Here is a 25,313-nt window from a genome sequence, read left to right as displayed (position 1 = left end):
CAGTTCGTTTGAATAAGGCTATTAAGGATATGTTGATGTCTGAAATCTCTTATAACCAACTCCGCAAACAGATTAAAACTTACCTATTTAGAAAATTTGTGCTACATAATATTAAATAGAATATGCAGCTGTTTTTGTTAGGTTATGCTTTGTTATTCCTGGAAATGTCCAGTCTTCTTTAATGCGTGATCCGTATTGAACCAAAAGGTATATGGCGGAATATAAATTTATTGTTTATGTTAAACACTAAGCCGCCCATAGGAACATACGGACAACTCTAGCGTTTAGCGCATGCTAAAAACGCTAGCACGGCTTAGTGAACAGGGCCTACAGAATCTAGCCCACAGTGCTTAATGGTTACACATCAGCCTCTTCCAGACAATTTCCATTTTAAAAGTTCAGAAAATTGGCCTTCAACAGGGAAGCAGCCCTACAAAAGTTGTCCCTCGTTTGAAACCTGAGGAGAGGTGCAAGTCTACAAAATTAATTCTTCAGGTTCACAAGTGGATCACTGGAAACGTTTCAATACACACAAGAAATGTTGCTTCTAAATGCACTACATGCGATATATTAAAACTACTACAGCAGGCCATATCTCACTGTTGCCCTGCAGGGCAGAGAATTTTGAAACAGAGTTTTTGCTCACTTTACTGTGTAAGTGATTTGCAATTACAACATGCCCCTTATTCTACTTACTCATTATTTACAGTTAAGAGTAAGGATGTGAAGCACATTTCTATTAAGAATTTTAAAATGGCTACCATACATGTGCACTTCACCAAACAGCTGAATGATGTTTGAGGTCTTTCAAGTACACCATATTACAAAGAAAAGCGAAAAAAAAAGGGCTTCTTTTACAAAGCCATGCTACTGATTCTCGGTGCGGCAAATGAGAGAAAGCCCATTCAATTCCTATGGTCTTCCTTTCATTTGCCGTGCAGGAATCGCTAACGCGGCTTTGTAAAAGAAGCCCTTAGTTATTCAATCAAACCATGAGGAAAACAGTCCAGAAATTATAAGTCTAACTGAACATGAATTCCACTTCCTTCCTCAAACACAGTAGGATTACTGTATTTATGCTAAGGTCAACATGAAATTCTATGCTGCACAAAGAAAAACAGGAGGAATAAAAACAGCACAATGTGGTCGGTTTAAGCCTTCATGCAGTGCAATTTGTATGTGATGCACAAAAATATGCGGGACTATAGATGCACGATAGCATAGAAAAAAATATGTTTCTCTTTTGTATAAATATGGTTTTCCAAATAATTGCAATATATAAATATTTAGATCTGTGGAATGCATGATTTTTGTAAGTATTCTGTATGGCTATACAAAATAGTACAAAAAGTGGTCCTTAAATAGTTATCCAAAATCCCATTAAAGCAGAAGTAAGGCTGAAACAAAATTCTAATATGCCCCTTAACATTTTTCTATTAATTCCATTGTATATTGTGCTTTTTAAATATAGCGCTAGAGTTGCCTATATTTTCCTATGGGCGACTTAGCATTTAGCGCCCGTTAAAAAATGCTAACGTGCCCTTAGTGCTGCTTAGTAAACAGGGCCCATAGTGTTTTGCAAGAACAGTACGTGGCTCTTGTACCTCAGGTTGATTATCTGTGACTTGCAACTAATTTTGGGATTCATTTTTGGGAAAGGAATTCATGCACTGTGGCTAGGGACAAATGTCTAAGAAATAGGAATGTGCATTTGTTAGCAAACATTTAGTTTACTAGTTTGCCTTAAAAATTTAGGGGCCCTTTCACTAAGCTGCGGTAAGCACAAAAACATGGCTATTGCAGGTAAAATGCACTGCTGTAGTGCTGGGACGGATCTGGGGACGGACAGTAGGTGTGGTTCTGCGCTAATCCGTTAGCGCAGCTACATTAATGTGCACTAACCTAAATAAGTGTCGGTAAGTGCTCACGTGCTATTGGGAAAATTAGCACATGGCCATTATTGCCAAAATAGAAAAATCTGCCATTTCCCGGCAGTGTAAAGCAGTCTTAGCACATGGGAAAGACTGCGCCATACAGACCACTTTTTAGCACTACTTAGTAAAAGTGTTCCTTAGTGCATGCAAAACCAAAATCACATGCATACAATTTGCAGATCAAACAGTTCTAACATACGTTAAAAACATTTTATTTTTTACTAAAACATATCTGAAATTAACCTAAAAAGTCTAAAAATTCTGAAAAAAGAATCGATATATTTTCGTCTGTGCACATCCATACTGAGAACTCAGAACCTCAGTGCATACAGAGCCTTGCTATGGAGAGCCAAGGAACTGCAAAGTCACATGTTCTGAGGCACAGATGGCAACTGCCAATGAGGTGAAAATAATTGGCACATCTAGCCAACTTTATGCTTGACAAGGTGTATGCATTTACTTAAGTTACTTCTTTATCTTTGAATTACTGTGGACATTTGAAATTAAGACCAATCCAAATAAATTAAGTAACTTTTGCAACTGTTTATCAAATTTTTCATCAATATTGCACTGGAAGAGAATTTTCTTTTACCTGCTAATTCACTTTGTTAGTTTTGTGTTAGCTTGAATCATACAAGATACAAACACTATCTATGCCAATCTTCTTTTGGTTCCTATAATGCCTTCTTCCCTGGATCCCTTCTGCTGCTTCTCCTCCCTCAGACACAGTACATCCTCAGCAATACTGTAAGATAAGAATTTTTGAGAGACAAAAAACCCAGACTACAACTTTTGAAGCTGCTTTTAAATCTTAAACCCTGGCTTTACCTGATCACAGTCTCCCCAAATTTAACCGTTATTATTGTAATAAATATCTTTCCTGAAATCTCTTATTTTTCTTGTCAGTGTGTCTCGACTAGATTATAAGCTCCACAGAGAAGGGACGATCTACTTTTAGTGGCACTATAAAACTTAGTAGCAACAGAAGTAGACCTGTATGGTCCAATCAGTCTGCCCAACAAGATAAACTCATAGCACCTGTTTTGATGGGATATTACACAGGCATGCTTGATCTTGATCTGTCCTTGCCATTTTCAGGGCTCAGACTGTAGAAGTCTGCCCAGCACTGGCCTTGTTCCCCAATTACTGAAGCTGTCATCGAGGCCCCACTCCAGCCCATCCAGATCTGTCCAGCTATGATCGGGGGCATAGACTATAGAAGTAGGCCCAGCACTGGTTTAATTTCCCAATTACTGGAGTTGACATCTAAGCACCACTAAGTTTGTTTGGTTCTAGTCTCGTTCCATCTAGGATTCCTTTGTGTTTATTGTACGCATTTTTGAATTCTGATGCAGTTTTCATCAACGCCACCTCCTTCAGGAGGGCATTCCAGATATCTACCACTCTCTTCGTGAAAATTTCCTGATGTTATTCCCGAGTTGGTCCCCTTGCAACTTCAATTCATTTCCTCTTGTTCTACTGCTTCCCCATCTCTGGAACAAGGTTTGTTTGTATATTAATATCTTTCAAATATTTAAATTGTCTGTATTATATTGCCTCTATAGATCCTTTCCTCTGGGGTATACATCTTCATGTTATCAAGTTTCTTCTCATAAGACTTGTGGAGCAAACGCCATACCATTTTCATCGCTTTTACATCCGTAACAAGATACGGACTCCAAAACTAAACACAATACTCCAAGTAGGGCCTCACTAATGACTTGTACAGGAGCATCAACACTTCCTTTCTTCTGCTGGTTATACCCCTCTCTTTGAAGCTTAGCATCCTTCTGGCCATGATTACTGCCTTGTCACATTGTTTTGCCACCTTGAGATCCTCAAATACCATTATCCCAAGGTCCTTCCCTGAGCTGGGCTTATCAATCTCTCACCTTCTATCTCGTACATTTCCTCTGGATTTCTGCACAAAGCGCCCTTTACATAATACTAACTTGGTGCACTTCTTGCACCTCATTTTGAATAAAAGCACTTATGCCTCCCAAAAGCTGGTATAAATGCTTGCGCCCAACTGGTAGTTAGGTCCACAAATGCAAGTATTGTATAACATTGCACAAAATTCCTGAGAACGCCAATGCCTCTCCCATGGCTACGCCCCCTTTGGAGTTGCATGCTATGAAATTTAGATGCACATGTTATAGAATAGGGTATAAGGAAAATCTGCACAGAACTCTTAATTACTGCCAATTAAGTGCTTGTCAACTCCAATCATTGATTGTTTGTGCCTAATTATCTAATTAGTTTATACTGCAAATTTGGGTGAACTATACAGAATCCAGGGATAAATGAGGTAAGATCATATAGCAAAGCACTGTACAATTCAAAATGTAATGTAAAATATACAAATGGTCTTTAATCATATGATTGTGCCATGGAGTTTGGTTGATCACTTGTAAAGACCATTTGTTACAGAATTTGGATTGTCTTCGTTTGACTTTTTACCTCGCTTTTCTTCATTTGGTTGCTGTGTTACGTGGGGCCTTTATCCTTCTTTTGGACTTCATAAAATATACAAAACAATTTTTCATATAGCCACAGATCATGCATTAATACGCTTGCAGAAAAAGGCTGTGTGAATGCTTAAGCTGGACTGAACATATTCAAAGGCAGACAAATTTAGCATATGGAATTCAGAAAATAGTGCTACCCTCTGAGAATGCTCAAATCCTGTATTCTTTACCTGCTACTTGTTTATGCTTGAATGAAAGTTCAAAGAAAAAATAGCACCATAACAAAAGCTATTTAGCTTGAGTGTCTTTGTGCAACACAGATGTAAAACCTTTTTTTAAAAATCTAGTACAAAAGAATAAGTAAGAAGTAAGTCTCCTGGGTAACTGAATTCTTTACCCCATAGGTTCTGTATATTCAATATCGGCGGCAGTTTCTGGTATTAAACAAACAAAAAAAAAGAATGTAATGTGCTGTGTTTGTGATGCTAAGATTTTTTTTTTTCTAAATGGAAAGTTACTATCAGCAGAGCTTTTCAGGCAACTCCATCTGCAATAGAGCAAGCATGGTTTCACTGATGAAAAATTGAGTTAAAGGGTATAGAGGCAAAAACAGATTTACCTCTTTTTTTTTTTACCCCTTTCGAAAAAAAAAAAACAACCCCAAACTCTATAGCCCATATAACTTACCCTGTCATAAGTCTCCATCTTTGGCTCAGGATACTTTACTTGGCTTATGGGACTTAGCTAAGTATTGGAAGATACAGCCCTCTACTACAGATGTTAGCACTGAAAGTATACATAAGTGTTCTTGCATTTATAACTAAATTGGTACCCAAAAATTAGAGCTATGTATAGACAGGGTTAAAATAAAGGTGATGCAAAAGTAATAACCTCATGCCTATGATCTGGATGCTGCAGGCTCCACCACTGTGAGGCAAGTTTTACACTTATTCTGTTGTCAGTCTGTGAACTGGAAGATGGTTTCAGGGTTATTGCTGGCACTGGGATTAGCTGGCTGCCGTACTTTTGTGGGTGAAATTTTACCATGACAGTGAGAGGAAGACGAATGTGAGCTTTCACTGGAGCTGCTGCGAGTCTCAGTGCTGGTACTAGTTTGCTTCATCTTCCTTCTCTTTGCCAGAGGTGCCTTGTCCACATTCTGGAGACGAAAGCCCTCCCTTTTGTACTTGTTAAAGGCCTGTAAAAAAAAAAAAAAATTCCTAATTAAAGAAATTGTAAACTTTCTACTGTTCCCTCATACAACAAAATTCTAATCCACATTTCTATAAAATGTGTAAATTATGACATGAATTTGCTATCAAGAAGCTCCACAAAACTGATTTCTTATGCTTCAAAAATAGGATTAAGTATCATCTGAAAGCTTAGCTCATGCCATTCATGAATATGTAATTTGTTTTCCAAAAGGAGCATGTCTAACGGAATTATTAATGTTTTTAATTACAGTGGCCATCTTGTTTTTGCCTATTTTAATTGCAATTTAAAAATGGTCAAAAAGCAGTTTTATTTATAAGAGCCACATAAGCTGCTTCTGCTCTCCATGTTTATACTTTCACTTTGCTTAAACAAAGATTTAGGGACTCTTTTTAGATTTCTTTTTTAGTTGCAGCAGCCATGTTGTCCCCTATGACATCATTGCAACACATACATGGAACACATGTTTTTATTAACTCCAAAGTCATTTTGGTAACCATTGTTTGAATCAGATATCGCACAGCCAATGGGGCCTCCCCCAGGAGTGCAAACAGCTGTTTTACCAGCAGCCAAAGAAAAGAACTTAATTGTCTAGATCCCAACCAATTCTATCCGAAGCCAAGAATTTTTGCAGTCAGCGATCCACTCTGCAAGCAGCCGCAATTGTGCTGCTTGAAAGCAGAGGAAAAAATTGGGGACTCCTGTGCCTCCTTTCAGCTTAGATTGATATACTGTAGGACATCTGCCTGTACACGTCGGTGGCTTACACTTCCATATATAAGCAAAGACGTTTAGCTGTCGGAAAAATTGTTTAAGGACAGGCAATGGCAAAACTAGAAATAAGTATAAACGTTTGGGTAAAATCATCATTTTAATTGCATGTACCCTCCCCAGCCATAATAGCTCTAAACCTTCCCAGCGTTCTAACTCGAGAAATAATTCCCACATCTTGAGAGGGAAGTTAGCTTCATATAGGCCCTGCAAGGTAGGCATAATATTAATTCCCAGGTATCGAAGACATCATATAGTCCATCGAAAGAGGAATTGGTGCTGCAGCGAGCGGGCCATATCGGAAGCCGAACAGAAGCCCATGATCTTCGATTTGGTCATATTTACCCAAAACCCAGAAACTTGCCCACAGTGTTGCAACTTGTGGAACACCTGCAGAAGGAAATTATCAGTCTGTTAGGGTAAGTAAAATATTGTCAGCGAAAAGTATCAGCTTATATTCTTCATTTCCTATAGTAACCCCTCGGATATCTGGTTGGGCTCGAATCATCTGAGCCAGTGGCTCAATGGCGAGTGCAAATAATAATGCTGACAGCACACACCACACACAATGGTGACAGCCAGGTAAGCCTTTCTGATTTTTGTACTGTTTTACCCTTATACATCGTTTTAGCAACCAGACATTAGGGGCCTCTTTTACTAAGCCACACTAGCTATTCCCACACGGCAATTGAGAGGAAACCCATTCAATTCCAATGGGCTTCCTCCCATTTGCTGCATGGGAATCGCTAGCACGATTTTGTAAAAGAAACCCTAGTTTTTTTTAGTATGGTGGTATTATTAAGAGTTCTTCTGAGAGTTCCTCTTGTGTTTTTAAAGTTTATTTATGTATTATTATGCTCTTATAGGAATTTGTTATTAGATACTAAATGATTTTATTTTCATTTACAGTGACTCACTGCCCCTCACACAGACATTTTGTACTGGCAAAACATGGTCATGTCAGGCATTTTAAATTTAAATTCTGAGAACTTTTAATCTGTTAATACAAGCTGTGTTTTTTTTACAAGGTCTGCCTTGTTGTTTTATCTTCCATACTGGGTATGCTGTAAGGCCTTGGAGCACACTGACTTCTGGCAGAAGTAAACTATCAAGAACAATCCTTTATAAGTTAGGAATTTTAGAGAACAAGAACGTAAGGGTTCGAACAGAGGTTTCATGAGAGGTGAGGACAACGTTGACATCCCATACCACCAGAAGCAGTTTGATGGGAGGTTTAGTGTGATATAAACCTTTAATGAATTTAGCCATCAAGGGATACACTGCAATTGGTCTATTATCAAGTTTAGCATGAAATGCACTCAAATGTACTCTGACTGAGTTGAGCCCAGAATTGGAAAGATGGAGGAGGTATCAATCAGAGTAGGTAGAGAACATGATATAGGACTGAGCAACTTAAGAGGTTTCCAGCTAAGTAAACAACTCTGTGGAAGATGTTTTGGGAAGCTGCCAAATATCTGGACTGCTTGTTGACTGAGGAGGTAAGATCCCATTCCATCCCATCGCCATCTGATTGTTTATGTTTATTAAAATTTGCTATACCACCTGTGTGTACTGGTATTACCTGGTTGAGAATTTGATCCTGGAAGGTTTTGAGAGAATTCCAGACTGCTTACAACTCCAGAAAACCGACGATATATCTCTGTTCTTGTGGGGTCCAAAAACTCTGTGTACAGAGACCATCGAGGTGTTTTCGCCACCCTGTCATGAAAGCATCTGTGATGAGAACCTTCAGATGTGGAAGGGGTTGGAATGGGAGGCCTCAGGTTAGACTGCATGACATCATATTCGGCAAAACAAAATATGAAAGTGCTAAGCCACTATGAGAAAAACTACACTGGCTCCCACTCAAAGAACGCATCACGTTCAAAATATGCTCCCTAGTTCACAAAATCATTCACGGAGATGCACCAGCCTACATGTTAGACCTGATAGACTTACCACCCAGGAATGCCAGAAGATCATCCCGCACATTCCTTGATCTACACTTCCCTAACTGCAAAGGTCTAAAATACAAACTAATGCATGTGTCAAACTTTAACTACCTGAGCACACAGCTATGGAACGCACTGCCGTGCAACTTAAAAGCGATCCACGAACTAACGAACTTCCGCAAACTACTGAAGACCCATCTCTTTAACAAGGCATATCTCAAAGACCAACCAATGTGAATATACACAACTTCTACACATATTAGAACTGTCTTACAATATCTGATTGTTATATTATTTTTATGTTTTATCATTATCATGTTGCCCAATATCCTTTTGTAACACTAAATGTCTATTTTTTAGCATATTCCCACTACACATGATATATTGTAAGCCACATTGAGCCTGCAAAGAGGTGGGAAAATGTGGGATACAAATGCAATAAATAAATAAATAAATCATCCACCACTGAAGATAGTGGCGGTGCTGCGGAGTCACCTGGATACGGACAGAAAGGGGCCCCGTGGCCTGAGTCCATTGCAAGGAGAGCGTCCATTGAGGACTTCGAAAGCGAAGGCGAGCCAATGGTGTTACATGAACTGTTGCGGCCATGTGACCAAGAAGGCAGAGCACCTGACATGCAGATATGAGTCACTTGGGATACCTGAGTGGCGAGATGTATTATATTGTTTGTCCTCTGCTGAGGAAGGAATGTTCGAAATTGAGTTGCATCGAGAAAAGCCCCAATGAATGCCAAAGTCTGTACTGGTTAAAGATGCGATTTTGGGAAGTTAACTACAAATCCAAGGAGTTCTAGAAGTTGTACTGTCGACTTCATGGAATCGGTGGCAGATTTCTGAATGGCTGCCATGATTAACCAGTCATCCAGGTAAGGGAAGATGTGGATGTCCCATCCCCGAAGTCCTGCAGCTACTACTACCATACTACCAGACACTTCGTGAACACTTGAGGTGCTGAGGCCGTGCCAAATGGTAAGACCCATAGCGGAACCGAAGATATTTCCTGTGAGCGGGTAGAATAGCTATGTGGGTATATGCCTCCTTGAGGTCTAAAGGGCAAAGCCAATCGATGAGGTGTATCATGGGGAGTAGTGACTCCAGAGATACCATACGAAACTTTTCTTTGTGGAGAAATCTGTTTAAGTCTCGTAGATCGAGAATTGGATGTATTTCTCCTGTCTTTCTGGGAATCAGAAAATATCTGGAGTAGAATCCTCAACCCCTGTCCAGCGGAGGAACTGGTTCTATTGCAATCTTGATAGAGGAGGGCCAAGAATTCCTCTTCTGAATAGACCCTGGCCACATCAAATAAGGAGGGAGAAGCCGAGATAGCCTCACTGCCCATTCCTGGAGGTCTAAATGAGAATCTCTTAGGAATCGGAGGGGCAGTAGAGCAAGAAACTGAAGCACTGTAGAAAATCTGACTGTCCTTGCTTCAGTAAATCAGCCTGGTGTAGGGACAATATAAACTCTGGAGAAAACAAAGATTCTGATGCAACTGAATGCACCAAGTAGAACCTGCAACCCTCCAAGCGGGTCTGAATCAAACTTTAGTTGGACTTACCACTACCGGCTGCTCCCCCTCCCCCCCCCCCCCCAAGCTCACAGACTCCACAAGTCTTACCACAGATGAGAGAGGCTCAGGACTGATACTCTGTCTCACGCTCTCCAGCAAACCTCTTTTCTTCTTTCTTTTTTTTATTTTTAAGGTTGTTGTGCTGGAAAAGGACAGCTCCACAGGATACAGGAGAGACAAGAAGTAGTAAATTTGTGGGGCAACAGAGAAAGGGGTCTGAAGACCTCTAGATATGATTCTGCAGACTCAAGCCATTCGCAAAGCTCAACTGGGGACCAGTTGATCAACTGGACCAGGAGCAAAGCACTCAGAACCAGAGGCTGAAAAGTGTGTCCATCCACCTGCTAATGATAGAAAATACTGAGAAGCTGGACTGGATGCAAAGAGAGAGATGTCTCAGCTCAGTTTTCAGTTCTTTATCTCTACCTGCTGGTTGATGAACACAACTATTTCCACAGGTTCTGGAATAGTGGAAAGCAGTTTTTTTGTGGGTTTTAGAGGGTCACCATAAAATATAAGGGGGTAACAGCGAGATGTGTACCTGGGATCTTTTATGTGAAGTCCACTACAGTGCCCCTAGGGTGCCCAACTGCTCTGCTGGAATGTTTGTTTGACCAGTCTGTTAAGAATGTTGGCACCTCATACATCCCAATGGCTTGTTTTTGTGCATTTTTTCCTTGGACTATTTTTTTTTTTAACGGTCTTAAAAGATAGATGCAATGAGCATATAAATGTCTAGCAAACGTCCATTTTTGAAACAAAAGGATGTTTTTCTGGTTTGATATTGGCCATGTTTGCTACTGGACTTTTGGATGTTTTTCGCAAAACGTCCAAAAGCAGATTTAGACATCATATTGAAAATGCCCCTCCACATGTCTGAGGCAACAAAAGAAACTGTATCACAATAACAGCTGTAGTGCTCTTATAAACAGGTATTAAAAGCCTCCCTTCTGAGGCTGTCCTCTTTCTCTGCAATGCTCTCAATTCAGGTTCCCAGGGTGCTTATTCTGTGACTTAAAACTACTTGCCTGAGCATCAAACTGAACTAGATGAATCAAATATTCTCTAACAATGATTAGGTGAGATGTAAAATAATTTATAAATTACTCCGTTTACTAAGCCACATTAGTGGCTGCGTGTGCTAATGCCGACGCAGCCCATTTACTTTGAATGGGCTATGTCGGCACTGCCACACTGCTTAGTAAACAGTGAGGGAACAGTGAACCTAAATATTGGAAAAGATATTTTTTGCTTATCCTCCATTAAAAGGGTTCTCCTTAGTGGACTTTGATCCTGGGGAACTGAGTTCAATTCCCACTGCAGCTCCTTGTGACTCTGGGCAAGTCACTTAACCCTCCATTGCCCCTGGTACAAAATAAGTACCTGAATATATGTAAACCGCTTTGAATGTAGCTGCAAAAACCTCAGAAAAGCGGTATATCAAGTCCCATTTCCCTTTCATCTCCAGAAGACAGTCAGATGAAGATTGTGATGCTTTCATTTCTTTCCTTGTGTTCTCTTCTACGTTTATCTTACAAAGGCCAAGCACTACAGCAATTTCCTTTCCTTAAAAGAACAATTTGCAGTTCTAAAGTTGTTTGCATGCTAATTTTTGACCAGGCATTAAACACTAGGATAAACACAATGGAGTCCTCAGCCCTCTTTTTATAAGCTGGAAGCTACCTTAGCACCATTCACAGCCACAGAGCCAGCCTGAGAAAAGTAAGGGATACTCAGCCTTACATGAAATGTTGCTTTGACATAAGTATGAACAACAGCTCCTGAAGATCCCAAGATGTCAGGTGTCATGAGAGGATTGGATGAGAGCTGGCTGCCATCCTGAAGCCATTCATTATATCTCAAGCTTGACATTTTGCTTCTTTTATTAGGATCCACAGTTAGAAGTCCTAACAGAAAAAAAAATATGGTGCTTCTGTTTATTGCATATAATTTCAATATCTTTCAATTTAAACATAGCAAAAAAATGTGTAACCTATTAGTCTTTCTTGATGTTATATAGCTTTCTTGCACGCATGCTAGGCTAAAGCAAATATTCTGAACTGGGAGTGAACAAGTCTCTTTTTATTTAATATTTATGATTTCATTTTTATGGATTTTATATAAATAAGCTTAGAAATCTGAAGACACATACCCTGGAGATAAGAGACAGCGAAGATATGACAGGAGGTATTCAAATATCTAAAATGTATTAGTAATACACAAAACAAGTTCTAGAACAAGCAGATATGAAATAAGGTTCCAATATGGAAAACTAAAGAGCAATCTCAGAAAATAAAAAAAAAATACAGAAAGAAGGGTGGATGGTGGAGAGTAATGACATACTGAACACTTTGTAATAACACATCATCTGTGCAAGAGCGCCTCAAGCTGATTACAGAAGGGACCTTGAGCTTCCCTAGGCTGGTAATCACGAATATATATATTGAAACCCCAGATACCACCATAGTTATCTTCCTACATACGATGACAGCACCGGGATTCACAATTCTCCAATCCATCAAAAGGGTCATATACTAGACTAGATGTTTTGCAAGGGGTCTGGGATAGTGGTTTTGAAATAACACCTCTATCATGGACAACCACTTTCTAATCAAATTTTCTCTAAGTGAACACCTGAAGCATATGTCTCTGAAGATCAGAGACAAGAAAAATCTGACTGCTGAGAATCTTCTAGAGGCCTTGGGCTATCCCCACGTGGATGGAAAGACAACTACAGTGTCAAAAGCAGGTTGATATCTGGAACACATCAAACATATAAACGGCAAGTGACCGACTCACCTGCAAATGCGCAGTACAGACTTCCCTCTGTCCCGCCCTCGCGTCAAGACGTCATGACGTCAGAGGGCGGAACAGAGAGGGAAACGGAGTTGGACTGTCGGACGCCGCTTCTGCCGCCTGGAAATGAACATTGCACGAACCAACCTCCACCCTCCCCCCCATCCCTGCCGCCGCTCCTGCCCCCCTCCGTATCGGGCCCCCTACACTGACCTGACAGCGCCTCTCGCCTCCGTGTGGAAGCGCTGTAGGCAGCAGCAGCGCTTTCACACGGAGGTGAGAGGCGCTGTCAGGTCAGTGCAGGGGGCCCGGCATGGAGGGGGGAAGAAGCAGCGGCGAGGAGGGTAGCTGGACATGGGGAGAGGGCATGGTTGCTGGACATGGGGTGAGAGCAGGGCAGAGAGGATGGTTGCTGGACATGGGGGGAGGGGGAGGCCAAGGGAAAGAGGAAGGTAGTTGGATATGGGGGGGAGGATCGGTGGACGGGGTGAGGCCAGGGGAGAGAGGAGGGCTGCAATACTCACCTGTTTTTACGGGCTTAACAGCTAGTACTTAACTAAAGCCCTAGAGAAAACTACACCACTTAAAAAAAAAAAAGTCTTATGCCCCAATCACAAACCCTTTCTAAAACTTTAGAAATTTAACTGTGAAGGACAGAAAATGTAAAGATGGCGGCATAAAGTTTGCCTGCACGAGGACTGATTAAACTGTAGGAAACAAGTACTGCCAAGCCTTAACAGCAGCCAAAAAACAATATTACTCTTGATGCATTGAACAGGCTGCCAATTCAGTCAAGCACCTATTCAGCATAGTCAACAGCATACTACAACCCCCACAACAGAACTATCCTGCCCATTTGAAAATGAATTTGATGCATACTTTGCCAAGAAAATTAAAAGTCTCTGCCAGGATTTAAAGGCAGTCTCCTGTCAGTTAACCAGGAGTGCACAAACTGACTTTCAGCTTCTTATATTGTTATCTACATTGAACCTTGCAGTATTTGCGGACTACAAGACTATATCGCATTCTAAACTTGCCCTCTCCTTACATAAATGTACAGGACTCTTCTTAACCTGATAACAGTGGAAGGCTTTGACAAAATGCTAAGAGGCCTCTGTCTAGCCACCTGCATCCTTGATACCTGCCCATCAAAGATAATGTAGCAGGCAAGCAAGGGCCTCATAAGCAAAGGCCACATAAATCATGAACTCTTCTTTTTCTAACAGAACTATTAACAACATTAAAAAGGACAATGGTGCATCCTATGCTAAAGAACAATCTAGATAACGACTACTTTGAAAGTTACAGACCAGTATTTTATATTCCATTTCTAGGAAAACTGATAGAACAAGTCTGCAGTCAGCTCAATGATTGGCTAGAACAGAGAAACTGGCTAGATCCACACCAATCTCCTCATATCTATATTAGATGATCTTCACAAAAATCGAGACTCAGGATTCACCTCAGTTTTAGTATTGCTGGATTTCAAAGTTGCTTCTGACTCTGTAGACCACAACATCATGCCAGCATGACTGGCAGAAACAGGTTTCAGTGGCACAGTACCTGTCTGGTTCAGATCCTATCTATCAGTCAGGCAACAGTCAAAATGCATTCACTGAGCCCAGACCTGACTAATCTCAATGTAGCTTTAACTGTTATCAAGTCCTGGTTAACTAACAATCGACTTGTCCTGAACCCTTTTAAAATCACTGCCTGCTGGATAACTGGTTCCTCTGCATCCCCATCTCTTTCCCCAGTATTCTCAAACTCTTCAATTTCCCTAGTGTCTCACTTCAAATACTTAGGTGTTTTTCTAGATCAGGAACTCTTTTCTCCCATAAACTTGCATCCCTTGCTAGAGCCTGCTTCGTTTCATTACAATTCAAATCTGTCAGACCCTATCTAGACTACGCACTTGTGATTTCACCAACTAGAGTACTGTAACACTATCTATTCTTCTTCTGCAATATTCTAGTCGCCGTCTTGAGACAATTCAAAACACTACTGCTCAGATCCTTACCCGTGCCACTAGATTTGATCATGTTACTCCTCTTGTCAACCACCTACATTGGTTGCCTGTTTCTTGCCATATTCAATATAAGATCCTTATTCTTGCTCACAAGGTCCACTATTCTGGTTCACCATCTTCTCTTCTTGTTTCCTACACCCCTCCTAGAACTCTTTGATCACTTAATGACAGTTTATTCCGAATTTCTTCACTGAAAGAGGCCCATCATGAACCAACCCACAGTCACGCCTTCTTCTGGAATGCCTCGATGCTAAGGAACTCCCTTCCTCCCCTTATTCAATTAGAGAACTCTTACCCCAAATTTAAAACTCTTCTGAAGGCTTTTTTTTTTTTTTTTTGAAAAAGCCTTCTCTGTCCAGATAGATCTGATCAGCAATCCTGGGATCCACCAGCCTTCTGGTGTCTCTTGCGTGTGTATGGGGGGTTTCCCCTTCTTTTTCTATTATTTCCTCTTTCCTGTTAATTTTGGTGTTCCTTTCTCTATTTAGAGATCTGTTTATTAAGTATTGTACATCACTTTATCATCTCTGTCAGCACTCATCTGTGGTGTACCACAAGGATCAATACCTTTACCTACCTTGTTTAATATTTACCTCAAGACCTGAACCAAGCTGATTCGGTCGATGGATACTCAGTTCTACAGCTATGCGGATTAAAGTGTAGCTGCTCATACCTGATGAACCAGACTTACTTACAGCCCTGAAGCAACTGAGTACCTGTTTAACAGCAATTCAAGAATGGGCTAAAACAATAAACATTGCTGAATCCTGTAAAACCAAGCTTATATCACAAGCCAGGAACAATGGGGTACAGCTAGACCTAAGCAACTTTCAGGCATTGCCTCTATCATCTGTGACAACTATGCTGTCCATACTCTGAGAACGCAAGTCTTATCACTGTGGTTGACACTATAACAACTGTAATGCACTCTATATTGATGTGACTACAAAGACTTAGTCACCTGCTCCAATTGATTTAGAATACCAAAGCATGATTGGTAGAAGATTGTAAGCAATGTGATCATATTATATTCCTACAAAAACTTTGCTGGTTACTAGGGCTAAATTTAAACTCTATGTCTGATCATCAAGGCTCTTAAAGAAAATGAGCCAGAATACTTGAAGAACAGGATCTCCTTCTACACACCTCAAAGGTTGCTAAAGTCCTCTCAAGAAATATCCCAAACAACATCCTCTCCCAAGGAAATTACATGATGAGACACCCAGCAATGAGCCTTCTCTGGAGTAGTCTCCACCCTCTGGAACAAACTCCCAGAAAGACTTTGCTTAATACAAGACTCCAGGGCCGCCGCCTCCCCCACAATCGCTGCTGCCCCTCCCCAGATCACTTCTGCAAAATACCTTGTTGGCTGGTAGGGGATCCCGAGGCCCTGCCAGCAGAAGACATCTTCCTCCAGCACTGCTCTTCTGCCGATTGCCTGCCCCTGCGGCTGCTTTTCTCTCAGGGCATGCTCAGTTTCAAAACCGAGCATGTGCGGTGAGAGGAAAAGCAGCCATTCAAATGAGCAGAAGAGCAGTGCTGGAGTTGCTCCTCCAGGTCCTCCCCAGCCTCCAAGGGGGGCTCGGTTGAAGCGGTGGAGTTTTCTCTCTCCTGGCTCCTGTCAGGACGCGAGCCCGGGGAATTTTGTCCCCCCCCCCCCCCCCCCGGTGGCCCTGACTCTCTCTCTCTCTCTCTACCTCCGGAAGAAGGCAAAAGCTTGGATCTTCTCCCAAGACTTTTAAAGAAAGAAGCAATTAACTAGCTAGTCACACACACAAGGACTAGCACCAGCTGTACATACTATATAGTAGGACTTGCTCATCCACTCCTACTCTAGCTGAAAATAATTTTCCTGCAACTTTTCTGACTTCATGTGCAATTTTCCCTTAAGTTAGACACCTCTTTTCTACCTAACTCCTGCTACTTTATGTCTATATGGTTCACCTCCTCTTACACCCTATGATCTTTATTAAGCTGTTTCAATGTGTATCATGACAACGTTGTAGATAGTTATAATGCTATAATGTGTATTGTTCCTTGAACATGTTTGCTGCTGTAATTTTCTACTGACTATGTTTGACTTCTTGCTGTATACTGCCTTGGGTGACGGTAAACAAATCCTAATAACTAATACATAAATAAAAACATCAAAAACCAAAAAGAAGGGCCCGAAAATTGCAAACACACACACACACAAGATATTAGCTACTTAAGAGCCTGCCAACATACAGTTTTAGCCCCATGTTATATATCATCTATGCTAAATAGTCTCAACTCCATTTTTAAACTTTAAACATTTTGAATAAGCTGTGTTATTACATGTGACATTTAATGAATGGACTTCTCTGTGATATAATTTATCCATCCAGTGTCTGCCCCCTTTCTTTCCACCCTTCCATCCAGCATCTGCCCCTTCTCTCTGATCCTATCTTTCAGCATCTGTCCCATCTCTCTAACCTATGTCTCTGATTCTTCCCTTCCAGTGCTTGTCCCTTCTCTGATTCTTCTATCCAGTATCTGTCCCCCTCTCCCTCCTTCCATCCAGCGCTTGTCCATTCTTTCTGACCCTTCCTTCCAGCATTTTTCCCTTCTCTCTGACCCTTCCTTCCAATGTCTCTCCCCTGAGTCTGCCCCCTTCCTTCCAGTGTCTGATCCTTCCAAGCAACATCTAACTTCTCTCCAATCCTCCCTCTGACACCCTTGCCACTGCTATTAATCCAGACCAGCAGTGGCAGGAGAAAAAAAAAAAGACAGCCACTGCGAGGCCGCACTGTGCAGATTCATGGTTGCCAGCTCTGCCCCAGAACAGAAAATGACATCAGGAGGGGCAGGGACTGGCAGCTGTGAGTCTATAGTGCAGCCCCCCAATATTTGTCCTTTGTTTTGCTGCTGTTTCTGCTGGGCTGGATCAGCAGAGATGTGAGAGGGAGGTGAGGCAGGTTTGCTGCCACACAGCTTAGCAGGAACAATACACATAGGCGCCGCTTCCCCCAAAATCCGTTTGGGGGAGTGACCGCTCCCCTTGCGCCCCACCTAGTTACACCTCTGGTGATGATTGAATCAAATTAACAGCTGGATCTGTCTGCAAGTTGCTAAGTTATTTAAAATACCTACAACATGTTATTTCAGCATAGGATCTTACCTTGTATTAAATCTTTGGCTTCTTGAGAAACATTTTTCCAAGCTTCTCCTTCAAAGGAGAAATCACCTGTTTTAATTTTCTTCATTATTTCTTCTGCACTGCTCCATGTCAAAGATTTTTCTTGGCTCTGGAAAGGCACCTGCCCTGACAGCATGGTATACTATATACATTAAAAGAAAATACAATTCAGTGATTTTATCACAGATCAAATTAGTGCAGTTCACTAGTATGCAGCTAAACACTTATCATAATTCAAAATAAATGTATTTTTTATAACACCTTATTTAACTCAGCAGGTCACACACATAAGGGAAAGAGGAATGGGACTGGATATACAGCCTTTCTGAAGTTTTTGCAACTACATTCAAAGTGGTTTACATAGTATATACAGGTACTTATTTGTACCTGGGGCAGTGGGAATCAAACCCAGTTCCCCAGGTTCAAAGTCCGCTGCACTAACCACTAGGCTATTCCTCCACAAGTACAGTGAATATACAGCATAAGAGAAAATATCTCCTCTGAACTGCTTGAGACAATGCCATAATAAATGTTGCACGTTTTTTCCTGATCCTTAAAACTTGAAATAGCCCATTATAGTAGAAGTCTGGAAACCTGGACCACACGAGAATCTGAACCCTTTCAATTTTTGTGCTGACCGCCCAAGAATTCGGACTCCCTTCCTCCTGCCTCGCCACACACGGTCCTGTGTCTCAACCTCCCCTCCCCGCTCTGCCCACGGCTCCCCCAGTGTACAAACTTTGGGATACCCAGGGATTGCATGAGAACGAACAGAAGACTGCAAAGGTAAAAGAGTGCCTTTATTTGTCTGTGAAGACCCAGGTCCTGAGTGTCCTAATTAGAGCCAGGTCTGGATTTACAGAGGAGGATGCTGGGGTCATATCCACACTAGAAACTTTCTTTGATAGTGATGATTTGGAGCAACTAAAGTACATCATTATAAATCCAGAAGATGTAATAGATAAGACAAACTCAAGAGCATTAAATCACCAAGGCCAGAAGGCATTAACCCCAGAGTCCTGCAAGAGCTCAAACATGAAATTACTAATCTATTTGTAACCTATCATTCAAAACAGTCATGATGGATAATGGGAGGGTGCCCAAAGTAATGCTAATTTTTAAAAAGCACTCCAGGGGTGATCCGTGAAACCATAGACCAGTGAGCCTGATTCTAGCCAGGCAAAATTGATGAAGCTATGCTAGACAAACAATTACTGACCACAAAGACCTAGATCAGCATGAATTTAGCAAACACAAATCTTGCTTTACCAATTAGATGTTTTTTTTGGCCGAGTGCATTTGGAGTTTCATAAGGTGTTTGAGGTGGAGGGGCATAATCGAACATCGCCGGTGAAATAGATCGCCAGCTATCTATTTTGGCGGCGGCGCAACAGCTGGCCGGAACCATATTTTCGAAAAAGATGGCCGGCCATCTTTTTTTTCGATAATACAGTTTAGCCTGGCCAAATGCCAGAGTTCGCCGGTTTTGTTTTTCAGCGATAATGGAAAAAACTGCCAGCCATCTCAAACCCGGCGAAATGTAAGGCATTTGGTCATAGGAGGAGCCAGCATTCGTAGTGCACTGGCCCCCCTGACATGCCAGGACACCAACTGGGCACCCTAGGGGTCAGTGCGGTGGACTTTAGAAAATGCTCCCACATGCATAGTTCCCTTACTTTGGGTGCTGAGCCCCCCAACCCCCCCCCCCAAAACCCACTACCCACAAATGTACAACACTACTGTAGCTCTTAGGGGTGAAGGGGGCAACTACATGTGGGTACAGTGGGTTTTGGAGGGCTCCCATTTACCAGCACAAGTGTTACAGGTAGGGAGGGGGTGGGCCTGGGTCCGCCTGCCTTAAGTGCACTGCGGTACGCACTAAAAGTGCTCCAGGGACTTGCATACACGCAGGCCTCTAGGACTCGTTACTGCTCTATAGCTTTGGCACACCAGTTGACACCTGAAGACTAATAAGCCACACTGAGCCCGCAAATAGGTGGGAAAATGTGGGATACAAATGCAATAAAATAAATAAATAAAATCTCTTTGAAAAAGTCCTTTATTTGAAAAAGCATGTTTACTCACAGTTAACTGCAGATCAGAGGTTGTGCCCCACTGGCAAAGAGTTTCCCTGGTACTGAGATTAGCAGTAGGTCAGAGCTGGCAGAATGGTGTACAATGCCCTCTTTCAGCAACATTCAAGGTAATAACTAAGTTCTCTAACGTGGGTAACACATGAAAGGGATCTAAAAGTGGCTGACAAAAATGGCCACTACCTCATGGACTACCGGAAACAAAACTGGAAACACTCTTACCCAGTTAGCAGGGGGAAAAGCACCATGGGAGTAGAGCCCACTACCCTACATCCACCACAATGCATTGCTGATGTGACTCTGCAGTGCACCTAACAGAAAAGGTGTCACCCTCACCCGAGAGCCACATCACAACCAGGGAAAGGCGGTCAGAGGATAGAACACATTCTGCTGTCATGGAGGTGGGTATGGCATTTGAGGCTGGCATACAGGCTGGCAAAAAAGGTTTTTAGTTTTATTGTTTTAGTGTGGGAGGGGGTTGGTGACCACTGGGGGAGTCAGGGGAGGTCATCCCCGATGCCTTCCGGTGGTCATCTGGTCAGTTGGGGCACCTTTTTGAGGCTTGGTCGTGAAAATTAAAGGATCAAGTAAACCCGGCGAAATACTGCTGAACGCCACTTTTTTTTCCCATTAACCACGAAAGCCGGCCATCTGGTAGCCACACCCATGCCCGCCCATGTCCCGCCTTCGCCACGCCTTCGCCACGCCCCCTTGAACTTTCGCCGGTGAGGCGACGGGAAAGCAGCGATGCTGTCAAAAAAGCCACTTTCGATTATACCGATTTGGCCGCTTTTGCGAGATTGCTGGCCATCTCCGGATTTATGGCCGGCGATCACTTTCGAAAATAAGCTTGCAAGTCTCTCATGAGAGGCTCCTTTTGCAGATTTCAAAATGGCTGAAGGATCTTGTAAGACTAAGAAACTGGGTATCTAAATTGGAAGACAACATTTAATGTGGACAAATATAAAGTAATGCACATAGGAAAAAATCATCAAAATGGTGCATACAAAATGCTGGATTTTGAGTTTGGAGTCATCATCCAAGCAAAAGATCTGGCAATTGTGGATAATACATTGAAATTTTCAGCCCAGTGTGTTGTGGCTGCCAAAAAAACAGCAAATAGAATGTTAGGGATTATTTGAGAAGGGAGGGAGAACAAAATAAGATATCATCATGCCTCTGCATAGGTCCTTGGTGTGACCACACCTTGAGTACTCTGTGCAGTTCTGTCTATCCCATCTCAGAAAGGATATAGCTTACCGTATTTTTCGGACTATAAGACGCACCGGACCATAAGACGCACCTAGGTTTTAGAGGAGGGAAATAGGAAAAAATTTTTTTTTCCTTTTTCTCTCCTCTAAAACCTAGGTGGTCCGGTGCGTCTTGTCCGAGTTCGGGATCGCCCTCCCCTACTCACGTCACGCGATGTTCACTGGTGGTCTAGTGACGTCGGGGCAGAAAAGAGCCCCCCTCTTTCCTGCCCAGCGCGCTGCTCTCCGTCCTCGTTGAGATTCAAAATGGCCGCCGAGAATTGAAGTCTCGGCAGCCATTTTGAATCTCGCCGAGACCGTCAGGCAGCATACAGGAGGACGGAGAGGAGCGCGCTGGGCAGTAAAGAGGGGGCTCTTTCCTGCCCTGACGTCACTAGACCACCAGGGAACATCGCGTGACGTAAGTAGGGGAGGGCGATCCCGAACTCGGGGGGAGGGCGATCCTGAACTCGAAACTCGCTACCTTCGGACTATAAGACGCACCCCCCATTTTCCTCCCAAATTTGGGGGGAAAAAAGTGCGTCTTATAGTCCGAAAAATACGGTAACTAGAAAAGGTTCAGAGAACAGTGATAAAAATGATAAAGTAGACAGCACACCTCCCTTATAAAGAGAGACTAAACAAAGTTAGGGCTTTTCCGCTTGGAAAAAAAAGACAACTGAGAAGGGATATGATAAAAGTTTATAAAATCATAAGTGGGACGGAATGATTAAATAGGGAACAATTAACTTGTCAAAAAATGGAAAAGCAAAAGGACACTCCATGAAAAGTAAGTAAGAATTTTATTTTTGATTTATATATTCAAAATGATTAACTTTGGCAACGTGAATGTGCAGTATTTCTGATCTCTTGGAGTAAACACATTTAACTGCATGCAGAGTCTGGCTTTTTTTGCGTTTCCTGTTTAGTTTTTGTCTGAACATTTCTATTTCTAATTTACAATCCTTTCTTCTGTGTTTATAGATGGCCTGTTCACGTTCTGTTTTGGACTTAGGGAAACTTATTTGGGTTAATTTCTGTGTAGAGATCTATAGCGATCCTGCTTGTTCTGTTTTCCCAATAACAGGAGTACTGGTGTTCTAGGAACCTATGTAATATTTATAAAGCCTGCCTTTTCACAGGCTCTGTGGGCAGCTGAAAGGGCTAGACTCTCTGTGAGGCATGACTATAGTGGGGGTGATAGAAGCCTCAGTAAGGATGGCCCTGCACTCTGGCACCTTTTTTCTTAGAAAAAACGCACTTCAGCTTGCAATATGCATATTGTTGGATACTGTTAATCTGTGGGAGTAATTTTAGAGCAGCCTGCCTAACTCATATATCAAATAAGCATTTAAGTTACTCTAATTTTCAAAGGGAAAGCAGACACATAATAAAGCTCCCTGTGAAAATTATCCCACAGAAAGTATCCACATACAGTGGGGGAAATAAGTATTTGATCCCTTGCTGATTTTGTAAGTGTGCCCACTGACAAAGACATGAGCAGCCCATAATTGAAGGGTAGGTTATTGGTAACAGTGAGAGATAGCACATCACAAATTAAATCCGGAAAATCACATTGTGGAAAGTATATGAATTTATTTGCATTCTGCAGAGGGAAATAAGTATTTGATCCCCCACCAACCAGTAAGAGATCTGGCCCCTACAGACCAGGTAGATGCTCCAAATCAACTCGTTACCTGCATGACAGACAGCTGTCGGCAATGGTCACCTGTATGAAAGACACCTGTCCACAGACTCAGTGAATCAGTCAGACTCTAACCTCTACAAAATGGCCAAGAGCAAGGAGCTGTCTAAGGATGTCAGGGACAAGATCATACACCTGCACAAGGCTGGAATGGGCTACAAAACCATCAGTAAGACGCTGGGCGAGAAGGAGACAACTGTTGGTGCCATAGTAAGAAAATGGAAGAAGTACAAAATGACTGTCAATCGACAAAGATCTGGGGCTCCACGCAAAATCTCACCTCGTGGGGTATCCTTGATCATGAGGAAGGTTAGAAATCAGCCTACAACTACAAGGGGGGAACTTGTCAATGATCTCAAGGCAGCTGGGACCACTGTCACCACGAAAACCATTGGTAACACATTACGACATAACGGATTGCAATCCTGCAGTGCCCGCAAGGTCCCCCTGCTCCGGAAGGCACATGTGACGGCCCGTCTGAAGTTTGCCAGTGAACACCTGGATGATGCCGAGAGTGATTGGGAGAAGGTGCTGTGGTCAGATGAGACAAAAATTGAGCTCTTTGGCATGAACTCAACTCGCCGTGTTTGGAGGAAGAGAAATGCTGCCTATGACCCAAAGAACACCGTCCCCACTGTCAAGCATGGAGGTGGAAATGTTATGTTTTGGGGGTGTTTCTCTGCTAAGGGCACAGGACTACTTCACCGCATCAATGGGAGAATGGATGGGGCCATGTACCGTACAATTCTGAGTGACAACCTCCTTCCCTCCGCCAGGGCCTTAAAAATGGGTCGTGGCTGGGTCTTCCAGCACGACAATGACCCAAAACATACAGCCAAGGCAACAAAGGAGTGGCTCAGGAAGAAGCACATTAGGGTCATGGAGTGGCCTAGCCAGTCACCAGACCTTAATCCCATTGAAAACTTATGGAGGGAGCTGAAGCTGCGAGTTGCCAAGCGACAGCCCAGAACTCTTAATGATCTAGAGATGATCTGCAAAGAGGAGTGGACCAAAATTCCTCCTGACATGTGTGCAAACCTCATCATCAACTACAGAAGACGTCTGACCGCTGTGCTTGCCAACAAGGGTTTTGCCACCAAGTATTAGGTCTTGTTTGCCAGAGGGATCAAATACTTATTTCCCTCTGCAGAATGCAAATAAATTCATATACTTTCCACAATGTGATTTTCCGGATTTAATTTGTGATGTGCTATCTCTCACTGTTACCAATAACCTACCCTTCAATTATGGGCTGCTCATGTCTTTGTCAGTGGGCACACTTACAAAATCAGCAAGGGATCAAATACTTATTTCCCCCACTGTACATTTACATCTGCTATTTAATATGCACAAATTTCCCAGCTTACATTATGCACAAAAGTGTGTATTTTATAAAGTACACTTCAAAAGCTGGCAAATATCCACCGTGGGCAAACAAAAATATAACAATATCAGAAAGATTCCCATAGTGATCAATTATGGTACCCCTGCCAATCTCAGCGGTGTAACTTGCCAGTATATATCTAAAACCGCAAGAGTAGCCGACCTATAAGTGACAGAACATAAATCAAGGACAGTTACTCAAACTTTACAAGCACCTCTGGTTCAGCATGGGCTATCCAAGGCCCATTCTATCTCAGATATCCACTGGAGGGTTATAGATCAGGAAGTTGAAGGGTGGGAGGGTGGCTCACTGGAGAAACTTTTGAATTATAGGGAGCAACAATGAATATTCCAATTTCAGTCTGTAGTGCAGACAGGGCTTAACTTAGAAGTTGACAGGATGACGTTAGTTTAGTCCAGGATTGAGGGGAAGAGTTTAAGTAATGCCATACTGGGAAAAGACCAAAGGTCCATCGAGCCCAGCATCCTGTCCCCGACAGCAGCCAATCCAGGTCAAGGGCACCTGGCAAGTTACCCAAATGTACAAACATTTTATACAAGTTATTCCCGAAATTGTGGATAGTGATGTCACACTGTAAGTGTTAAATTCAAACACAGCAAACGCGGGTGCCATCTTGACTGGGTGGAAATAATGTGCACCAGTAAGCTGACGTCTTAAATCTTAGGTATGTGAAATGTTATTTGGTGAGAATAACAGGAGAGGAGGTTATAGCAATAAATAATTGAATTGCTTGTTTTATTGCAGGGGGAGGTCTTTGAAACAGCTGGGATGAAACATGATTCATGTCAACAATACTTCAAAGATTGCTAAGGTGAGTATTGTTTGAAACGTTTTTGAAAACTTTTAGATGAAAAATGGATTTGCACTGAAGTTAAATATGATATATCAGTACTGAAAATTATATTCTACACTGCTTGATCGACGAAAAGGTTGCTGTTGTAAATC

At 42.1% G+C, this 25,313-nt stretch overlaps 1 protein-coding gene across 1 annotated transcript in view; it reads right to left on the bottom strand.

Moving 5' to 3' along the window:
* Positions 1-5,161: 5,161 nt before the first annotated feature.
* The window catches only part of RPS6KA5 (ribosomal protein S6 kinase A5), a 183,826-nt gene continuing 163,674 nt past the window's right edge, over positions 5,162-25,313 (bottom strand). Inside the window, exons 15-17 of the mRNA XM_030215299.1 lie at positions 17,898-18,057; positions 11,674-11,837; positions 5,162-5,600 (exon numbers count right to left, since the gene is read on the bottom strand). Coding sequence (XP_030071159.1) covers positions 5,361-5,600; positions 11,674-11,837; positions 17,898-18,057 — 564 coding nt within the window. The 3' untranslated portion in view covers positions 5,162-5,360. The remainder of the gene's footprint in view (positions 5,601-11,673; positions 11,838-17,897; positions 18,058-25,313) is intronic.

The sequence above is a fragment of the Microcaecilia unicolor genome, chromosome 9 (assembly GCF_901765095.1).
Source record: "Microcaecilia unicolor chromosome 9, aMicUni1.1, whole genome shotgun sequence".
Lineage (NCBI taxonomy): Eukaryota > Metazoa > Chordata > Amphibia > Gymnophiona > Siphonopidae > Microcaecilia > Microcaecilia unicolor.
This window is presented reverse-complemented; position numbering and strand designations above follow the sequence as displayed.